The sequence below is a fragment of the Gymnoscopelus braueri genome, assembly GCF_963280865.1.
Source record: "Gymnoscopelus braueri genome assembly, chromosome: 23".
NCBI classification, from domain to species: Eukaryota; Metazoa; Chordata; class Actinopteri; order Myctophiformes; family Myctophidae; genus Gymnoscopelus; species Gymnoscopelus braueri.
Window position 1 is genome coordinate 38,423,354 of NC_137625.1, and position 10,327 is coordinate 38,433,680.

A 10,327-nucleotide genomic window follows, 5' to 3' on the forward strand; every position below is an offset into this window, starting at 1 on the left:
CACTGCAGTGTGGAAACACGGCACGGGCGAGGGAAATACCTCTTCTCTGCGTGACGAAAGAAAGACTCTCTGGCCCATTCATGAACCCTTCTGTGCTCTAAATCCCCCTGTATGTCACCGGTGGGGCTTTTCCTTGCATGCAGTACTATGCCTCTTTTACACCGATAACAAATAACCATGTGCTGTGTGAAAGAAAAAAAAATGCAATCTAGCCTTACACATTTGACCTTAACCCTTTAAGACCGGGAACGCATCTGTGTGTCATTTTAAGATTTATTTGGCAATTCAAAAATAGCTGATATACAAGCTCATAGCGCTGCACCGAGTGCCGCGCTATGAGCTTGTAGATCTGTTTTATTTTTATTTTTAATCGTGGAAAATGTGTGCAAATCTTTGAATATATATTTTTTAAAGCCAACATTTTTTACTTTGTTACAACTTCTGGGGGTCCCTCGAACAAAATATTTTGAGATGTGGGTCCATGTCCAAATACATCAAATCTTTGAGAACCACTGATTTTATAGCAACATACGTTTTTCTTTTAAAAAAAACAGTTTAGAAGACATTTGTAGAATCCACCAGAAGCAAAGATTTGAGTCACAAATACTTTAAAAAATGTATATTCAAAGATTTGCAAAAACAAAAAATCAATATTTTCCCAAAGGAATTGCCAAAGAAATCTAAAAATGACACAGATGCGTTCCCGGTCTTCATGGGTTAAGGTCAAAGGAGAGGATCATGCACCTGTGATTAACTCGTTCAGCCATGCATGTGCAGGCAATCTGCCCCGCTTGGAGATTTCCTCTTGCCAGCCTAGTGCGTCCTCCATCCGTACACTCTGGTGTGGTGACCTTTGACCTTTAGAGAGAGCTTAATCCGGTTTGACTCCAGTCAAGGCTAATGTCTCTAAGAATGTACATGGATCCAATATGCACCGCATGCCATGCAGGGCCCTGACACACACGCACGCACGCGTGCACGCGTGCGCGCACACACACACACACACACACACACACACACACACACACACACACACACACACTCAGTCATCGGTTTTTACATGCAAACATTTGCTTGCTTTAACCACATGAGCCCTGGCGTCCCTATTCCTGGCATGTCATGATCGGCGAACATTAGGCGAAAATAGGCAAAACACTAGCAGATCTACAAGCTCACAAGGTGTCGGTGATTGTATACATTGGCTATTTTCGGCAGAGATTTGGCGTATACAGGGAAAAAGAGCCAAGTATTAAACCCCCTGGGGACCCCGGTCAATGAAATACTATATTGGGTTTAAGTGGTTAGCGGTAATTAAGTGTTACAACCATTTATTTTCTGAGGACCAGGAAAATGTCCCTCACAAATGTGTAGTTTTGAATTCTACTATACTTGTGGGTACATTTGGTGTATAATAATAGAAGTAGGCCTACACACACACACACACACACACACACACACACACACACACACACACACACACACACACACACACACACACACACACACACACACACACACACACACACACACACACACACGCACACACACACACACACACACACACACACCTTCTTTCTCTCCCCTGACTGGCATTTCAACAATGAAGCGATGTGACATGCTACACTGTTGTTTTTTTCCTCTGCTTTTTCCTCTCTCAATCCACAGAAGCTCTCAGTTGCCATGGAGAATAGTGCTGAACACGCTGTACCACACAGGACAACCTCCCCCTCTCTTTTTTCTCTGTAGTTTACCCTCCCTTTCCGTCTCTCTCTCTCTTTCACTCTCTCCAGCTGAAGTGTAACGGTCATTGACATAAAACAGGTACATACAAGCGACGCGCGGAAACGACCGCGGCAAGAGCTCAAACGTTCGCAAGGAATTGTCGACACTGGTGGTTCTTAACATTGAGTCCGGGGGACCACCCATGGAGGTCCTGTCCATGGACACGTGCAGTTCTGTAACTCTGAGCGAGTACGAATGGAACCAAATGGACCCCTAAGGGTCCATTTGGTTCTATTCGTACACGCTCAGAGTTACAGACATTTGCAGTGTATTTGGGGTCCCAAAGATTAAAGATATTTCCTTTTGTACGCTCTCAGAGTTAAATACATTTGCAGTGTATTGGGGTCCCAAAGATTCAAAATATTTCCATTCGTACACTCTCAGAGTTAAATACATTTGTAGTGTATTGGGGTCCTAAAGATTCAAAATCTTTCCATTTGCACACTCTCTGGGTTACGGACCTGTAAGGGTCCATCCCAACCCCTGGTGGGGCCCCCGAATCAGACTTTGAGAAACGGTGATCTATACACACTGGTGCGATGCCCGTTCAGCATGTCGAGACTAAATCACGTTCAAAGAATTGTCGATAACAATGTCCCCTACCTACTGTATCAACTAACTAACTTCTATAGTATTTCAAGCTCATATTATAACACCTGGCTAACTCTGGTGGCAGTTTTTTTCCATTTTGTTTTCCCTCCCGTGAAGGATGTCTTCAAACTTCCAGTGCTATCAGATAACATAATACTCTCCCTGAGAATGTCTTAAGAGAACTACATTACTTTAAAACCGAGCTTAAGAAATTCCTCTCCACTCTTCTAGTACTTGTTGAAAATGTAGCCTAGATTCGTTTGATGTCAATTTGTAAATTTGTTTTGATTGAATACGTTAACAAGATTGTTAATATATAAAACAAGATCCAATATAATAAATAGAACAGCCTTGTCTTTTAGGCCCTAAATGCTCTGATTGAGAAACGCTACTGTGGATAAGTATGAGTAACTAACTGGGAGTGTGAGTACGATGATGTATACTGTAGGTAGGAGGGGTGAGAACACCAATTCTTATCCAGTACAGTAGGTAAAGCCATTTTTAGTGATGTCTGATCTCACAGAAGTATGGCTAGTGGATCTGCAATGGGCCTTTTCGCGTGAATCCCATCTTAAAGTATTAATGCCTGGTTAATTAGGTAGGGCATTGTATGAACTATGTGCCATAGGAACAGTAAGCTTCACTTTGCAGCTTCACGGCGTTGCCACGTCTGTACTTCAGCTCCCTGCTTCTCCCTTTCGCAATGGTTTATGGCATTATAAACTGTCATAAACAGTTGTGCACGACCACGGAGCTGACCGTGGTGCTGAAACTCATGTCTGACATTCCCAGGCATGCGAGGCCTTTTTTTTTGCGACCTCAAAGGGAGGCCTGGGTTTTTGCAGTGGTTCTCAACCTGTGGGCCGTGAGGATATTGCAAGTGGGCCCCCAAATAATTGACGAAACACTAAGATCGTAATGATAATATAACATTAATATATTGTTTCTTCTAATCAATGGAGCAATTATTTTGGATTTCTTGTCCACCTTCGGAGTTACACCATGGCAAGGTGACTACACAACCCAAACCTCTACTAGAGTGGTCTCGCCCTTTAAAACCTTGAAAAGTTAGTTTTCATTGCGATACTGCTACGTAAATAGGAACTTAAAGTATACTACGTTAGATGCTCTGAAAATGCACACTGCCCACCCATCTGACCACTTAACGCTTGTTAAGTGGTCAGATAGGTGGGCCAAGAACGCTTTTCAGATTTCCATTTGGCCCCCCTGATCCAGTAAAGGTTGAGAACCACTGCTCCACTGTGTCACTGTAGCTCAGCTCAAATGAATGGATTGCCGTTAGACGTGAAGCCTGATTTATGATACAAATTAAGCATAATTAAGCATATAAATTAAGCATAATGAAACTGTCAGAAGGGACAAAAAAAACTGTATCCTATATGAGAACTTGTTTGATCTATTGTGTCAGTAGAGACCCGTGGATTTTTATATAGCCGTTTAAGACCACAAAAATGCATATCTCGTCTCATTATCCATGAGTTAATCCATAAGTTCCTCACACACATATGTAGGCTATCTCTGCTTGCATTAATCCTATGATGAATATTTATATATAATGTAGGTAAGTCTAACTCTAAAGTCATACCTTGGCTTGGATACTCATGTCAGGTAATAACTACAGTAAAGGAAATTGCCTCCAGCAAATTAATGTAATAATATACTCGCTCTAACTTGGAGAGTAATGAGAAATAATGATCTCTTTTATAAGAAAAAAAGGTCTGTGACTCGCTTGTTTTCTTTCTTCTTTTTTTTAAAAATACCGCTTATACAAACAAACAACTCTATTGAATGTAATTTATGGATTGGCCCGATTGGTGTCACTGTGATAGGGACAGAGACACACCTTTGATGCCCAGTGCAGTCCAAGCCCTAAACATTACCCCAAATCTCCCGCAAAAAAAGAACAGACAGGCAAGACTGATGTTTAGCCTACTATACAAAGCAGGCTATATGGACACTGATGTTAACTAACTCAGCGGCCTATAACAGTGGTGTTCAACCTTTTTCATGCCATGACTCCTAAGTTGATATACACTTGGCCGCGGACCCCCCATCTGAAAATGTTTTATGCCAGGGACCCCCAGAAGCAAAGATTTGAGTTAAAAATGTTTTAAAAAATTAAAAAATATATGTATTCAAAGATATGCACACATTTTCAAGATTTTTCAAAAATAGCAGATCTACAAGCTCATATCACGGCACTCGGTGCCACGCTATGAGCTTGTATATCTGCCTATAACATGCTTCGAATGTCTAAATCACTGGTTCTCAACTGGTGGTCCTGGGAACCACCAGTGGTCCTTGATGTGGTTCCAGGGGGTCCCCATCTAAATGATGGATATAGTTGGGAACAAAATGGACCCTTGCGGGGTCTGTAACTCAGAGAGTGTACAGATGAAACCAAATGGACCCGCACGGGTCCATTTGGTTCCATTTGTACACTCTCAGGGTTAAATTAACAGAGTGTAGTGGGCGGACGTCCCAGAGATAAAACATTGTGTCAAATTAGCCCGGAAACCAGACGAATTTGCCAGTGCAAAAGAATTATAAAGAAATTGCCCTTGGCAGATGATATTAGCAAGTGTCAAATGGGGGGTCCAGCATGGCTCAAACTGGTGGTCCTTGATATATATATATATATATTTTAAAGGTTGAGATAAATAGACATAATTATAATATCTAATTGTGATGAGTGTCCAGCTCATGGCACTCCCCAGCCCAGGCCTTGTGCAGCAGCAGAAGGTGTGTGTTGTGTTGCACACAGAGACAGACATTGCTCTGGCTGTTTTAGTGGCGAGCAGCAGTGACTAGCAGAGTGTGTTTTTACAGTCTGTCTGCATTGCGTCGAATCCCCCCTCCTCCTCCTCCTCCTCCTCCTCTCTCTCCCACTCCCTTCACTCACTGCACACTTCGCCCCTCCCTCCGCCTAATCTATATGCAATGCTGCGGTATGTACGTTCATGTATGTGCTCTTCTGCCTTATTACAGTAGAAAGAAAGAAGACCCACCCCCGCGTGTAGCTATAGTTTCACCGGGTGATTCTTGATCGACCCCCCCTTGTTGCCAAGGCTCATATTGTTTCTGACGGAGAGAGAGAGAGACAGCGAGAGAGAGAGAGAGAGAGAGGGGGGAGAGAGAGGGAGAGGGGTGGGGGGAGTGTGTGCAGCGTGCGCCACCGGTGGTGCGTGCGCCCTTGCTGGGACGTCCGTGGCTTGTTGACTGCACCAAAACAGGGGAGGGGGGTAGCCCTGGTCCACAGAGCGTCAGTGAGTTCTCTCTAACGCTATGCCATGCGCGCTGCTCTGCTCATAGACCGAACATTCCACTGCCGTGCGAGGTCTCCGTCTTTAGTCAAAAATAAACAACACTGTTTCGCTACTCGCCGAAACAAAGGCTGTTTTCTGGTGTTGAAAGTCTGTTCTCCAGGGTGGGAGATCTCTCAGCACCCCACCTTCTCTGAGTAATACACTTTTTTTGGCAGAAAATAAAATATGTCCGCCAGACGGAAATTATTGTGTTTACTCCACTGCGCCCTCTACAGATTTGGTCAATATAAATTACCAGTGACCAGATCTGTAGGGGGCGCAGTGGAATCAATAAAATAATTTCCGTCTGGTGGACGTATTTTGTTTTCTACCCAAAAAGTGTATTATAAAGAGAAGATCGGGTGCTGAGAGGCTTCCCACCCTGGAGAATAGACTTTCAGCAACACAAAACAGCCTTTGTTTCAGTAAGCAGCGAAAAGGTTTTGTTTATTTTTTACTAAAGACGGAGACCTCGCGCGGCAGTGGAACTTTCGGTCTATGAGAATAGCAGCGCACCTGGCAGAGCGTTAAACATAACTCGCTAACGCTCTGGACCAGTCTAGGGAGGGGGAAGCACTGTTTTTTTTCCTCCTTCTTTTTTTTTGCTGATGCCGCAGCAGCAGCTACAGCAGCAGCAGCAGCAGCACCGGGGAACGGCACGGCTCCCTCGCTACCCAACATTAATGTATTCAGCTCCCCCCTCTCTCTCTCTCAGACACTCTCTCTCTCTCTCTCTCTCTCTCTCTCTCTCTCTCTCTCTCTCTCTCTCTCTCTCTGGCTCTCTCTCTCTCTCTCTCTCTCTCTCTCTCTCTCTCTTTCAGTCGCACCATCATAATTCTCCAACGCTCCGCTGGAGCGCAGCCGGTTCCAGGACCAAGTGGATCTGACTGGCGTTGGGTTCTTCTTTTTTGTTTTTTTTTTACCAATAGGCTATACGCATCCTCATTCGGTCATTAGTTTATTTATATATTTTTTAAATATATATATTTTTTATTCCAGTATGATTTTGAATTGCCTGTCAAGAGATTTGCTCAGCAGAGGTTCAAAGCTTTCTGATGCCTCCGGGTTGGCCAGATCGACGTTGGGAGAACACACCAAGAGGATACCGTGGACGTCGGCGAAAACAGCATAGTCTATTAATATTTCAGAGAAGCCATGTTACTGTACAGCGCGCTGGTAAAGTGATCTTCGCATTAAAACAAAGCTGAGGGTGCAAAGTTGTGGTGGTGGTGGTGGTGGTGGTGCTGGCTGCTGCTAGAGGACAGCGGGACATAGCCTGTGTGACCTGTCTTCTGTCAAAATCAGCGCAGGTAAATGCTCCATTCATATCTGTCATTTGCATTATGAAATTATGGTTTGCTATGACTTCGAAATCGTTCTGTGTATCCGTTGCTCAGTGGAAGATACTGTACATACTGTAGGCTATGTGGGGTGGGGGGGGGGGGGGGAACTGCGGGTACACAGGCTACTGTGCGCAAAGAGGGTGGGCAGTGGGACTGCAAACTTGAATACTGAGGTATGCGGTAAAAAAAAAATACAGTAGTGGGTACAGTGTGGAGAGCTACTCAGTGCTATTTAAATGGCATTACAATTCCATACAGATTTTTTTTTCTTGTCCAATGCATGGCAAGATTCCCCGCTGCCTTGCTCTTTAGTTACACCAGCATCAAAAACAGATATAGAATGCTGTACTGGCAAATATATCTATCACTAAGACATAGCTGTTGTTGTTTTTTTCTTTTTTCTCTCATTTCCCTCATCTGTTTCCAAATAGGTGATATTGGAAGCAGAGGCATAGTAACACTGAGAGGGAGAAGTGATGGTCCATTTAAAGGGAAGCGCAATGGATCCGCACTGAGGGAGCGTGAGACAGCCCCTGCAGAAGCATTGGCATCGGGTAGAGAAGAGAAACCAGAGGAGCCCAGTAACGACTGGATGCCTATTCAACCGGACTAAACCCGCGACATTATCTCCTCCATTGCACCTCGCTCGCCTGCCAGGATGACAGTGGTAGCAGGAGATAACATGGACGAGTCCTCCGTACTGCCGGGGCACCCGCAGGACACTTACCCCCCGGACCACGACGACCACGAGTGCTGCGAGCGGGTCGTCATCAACATATCCGGACTCCGCTTCGAGACCCAGCTCAAGACGCTGGCCCAGTTCCCCGAGACCCTCCTTGGCAACCCGAAGAAGAGGATGCGCTACTTTGACCCACTGAGAAACGAGTATTTCTTTGACCGGAATCGCCCGAGTTTTGACGCAATACTGTATTATTACCAGTCCGGTGGGAGGCTAAGGAGGCCGGTCAACGTGCCGTTGGATATGTTCTCGGAGGAAATTAAGTTTTACGAACTTGGGGCGGAGGCAATGGAGAAATTCCGCGAGGACGAGGGGTTCATAAGGGAAGAAGAGCGACCTTTACCGGAGAAAGAGTTCCAGCGTCAAATCTGGCTCCTTTTTGAGCACCCGGAGAGCTCCGGGCCTGCTAGAGGAATTGCTATAGTGTCAGTGATGGTTATCCTTATTTCCATAGTCATATTTTGTTTGGAGACATTACCCGAGCTAAAAGAGGATCCTGCAGGCCGGATGCGCATTGTGGGGAACACCACTATGTATTACAAAGCAAATATTCTCACAGACCCGTTCTTTGTGGTAGAAACGCTCTGTATTATCTGGTTTTCTTTTGAGTTGATAGTTCGTTTATTTGCCTGTCCCAGCAAGGCAGCGTTCTTTAAGAATATGATGAACTCAATTGATATTGTGGCCATCCTCCCTTATTTCATCACACTCGGCACAGAGCTGGCTGACGACCCAGGCGCCACGGAGGGGAAGCCAGGGCCTGGAGGAGGAGAGCAGGCCACATCTCTGGCTATCCTCAGGGTTATTCGTCTAGTGAGGGTGTTCAGGATCTTCAAGCTATCAAGGCACTCCAAGGGTCTGCAGATATTGGGGCAAACTCTGAAGGCCAGCATGCGCGAGCTCGGCCTGCTGATTTTCTTCCTGTTCATCGGTGTGATTTTGTTCTCCAGTGCTGTCTACTTTGCAGAGGCAGAAGAGAAGGAGTCCTTCTTCACCAGCATCCCAGATGCGTTCTGGTGGGCTGTAGTGTCCATGACCACAGTGGGCTACGGCGACATGTACCCAGTGACCATAGGAGGAAAGATCGTGGGCTCCTTGTGTGCCATCGCCGGTGTGCTGACCATTGCGCTCCCGGTGCCCGTAATTGTGTCTAATTTCAACTATTTCTACCATCGCGGGACGGAGGGTGAGGAGCAGGCCCAGCTTCTTAATGTTAGCAACCAGAACCTGGCTTCGGAGACCAACTCCAGTCGCCGCAGTTCTTCTATTGTTAGCAAATCAGAATACATGGAGATAGACGAGGATATTAATAACAGCATTGATAATTTTAGGGAGGCAAATCTTAGAACTGCCAACTGCACTGCCCCTAGCCAGAATTGTGTCAACAAGGGGAAGCTTCTAACCGACGTGTGAAGTCCTGCACGAGTTGATGCCCTGGCAACAGTGTAAATATTGTAGAAATATATGAATGCTTGATTAACTTCGTTGATGCGTTTTTGCATTGCGTTATTATATCTGAACATGTGTGACTACTGTGCGAAGGCAAGTGTATCACAGGCAACATACTGGTGAAATCAGGCGTACCGACCAGTTCTTTAGAAAATCTAATTGGAATTAGCTCACTACTCTGAGAGATGGGTTTGCATGGATTACAATGAACTTGAGGTGTGCTTTTTTCTTTAAAAGTGCGCCACGCCAAGGGAGGTGAACAAGATATCTAAGCACTGCCTTTGCACACTCACAGGCCACTGCAGAGGGTTGATCGATGCTGTTCTTTCAAAGGCACCTTACCGAGAAACGAGATAGTAGAGAAGACGTATCTTTTCTTTCTGACGAGGTGGCTGAGGTGGTTCTCTTGTGGAGGACATCTGCAATGCCGCTAAAGCGGCGTTCCCTGTATGATGCCATGCAACACATTTATGTAATGTCGGCTGCCGGGGGTGGAAACCTCGTATGTCCAAAAAAACTTTACTCTTCTGGAAATGGAACGGAAATCGTCAGAAACAGTGAAAATGCCTCACAAGCTGGGCCTGCTCCCCACTCTCCGTCTCGCGATGGTATCTCACGATGGCTCACAAGCTCACAATGGCTCTCAGGCTCACATTGCGTCGCGATGCGACACATTGTGAGCTTGTAGATCGGCAATTTTCACTTCTTGACCCTCTTGTATGACAAGTAGGGCATCACATGACGAAAAGACGTAAAGAGTTCAAATTTGGAAACACAAGGTTTCTGCCCGACACAGAGACGATAAGCTCAGAGTAGACTCAGCATGTTGTGACTTTTTTTTTTTTATATTGGCATGCGCAATGACATTACCTCATTTTTATTTGTTCCTTTTTTCTTTCTTTCTTTCTTCCTTTTTGCCCCCCTAACCATTGTCTTCTCCTACTGGTACCCAAGCGTTGAGATTCACTTTATTTATTTATTTCATTGTTTTCTGTCTCGTTTGGTTTTTCACCAGAAGTGCACTGGGTTATTTATTATTTAAGTTTATATTTTTCAATTATTTAAGAGCATTTTTAAGTGCTGAATGTTAAAACCTT

The 10,327-nt window shown here is 45.0% G+C and overlaps 1 protein-coding gene across 1 annotated transcript; it reads left to right on the forward strand.

The window, feature by feature from the left end:
• The first annotated feature begins 6,571 nt into the window (after window positions 1-6,571).
• Window positions 6,572-9,394, forward strand: kcna1b (potassium voltage-gated channel, shaker-related subfamily, member 1b). The gene is made up of 2 exons (XM_080421438.1): window positions 6,572-7,009; window positions 7,474-9,394. The coding sequence occupies exon 2, from the start codon at window positions 7,701-7,703 to the stop codon at window positions 9,192-9,194; it is 1,494 nt and encodes a 497-aa protein (XP_080277564.1). The 5' UTR covers window positions 6,572-7,009; window positions 7,474-7,700; the 3' UTR covers window positions 9,195-9,394.
• The last annotated feature ends 933 nt before the right edge of the window (window positions 9,395-10,327 follow it).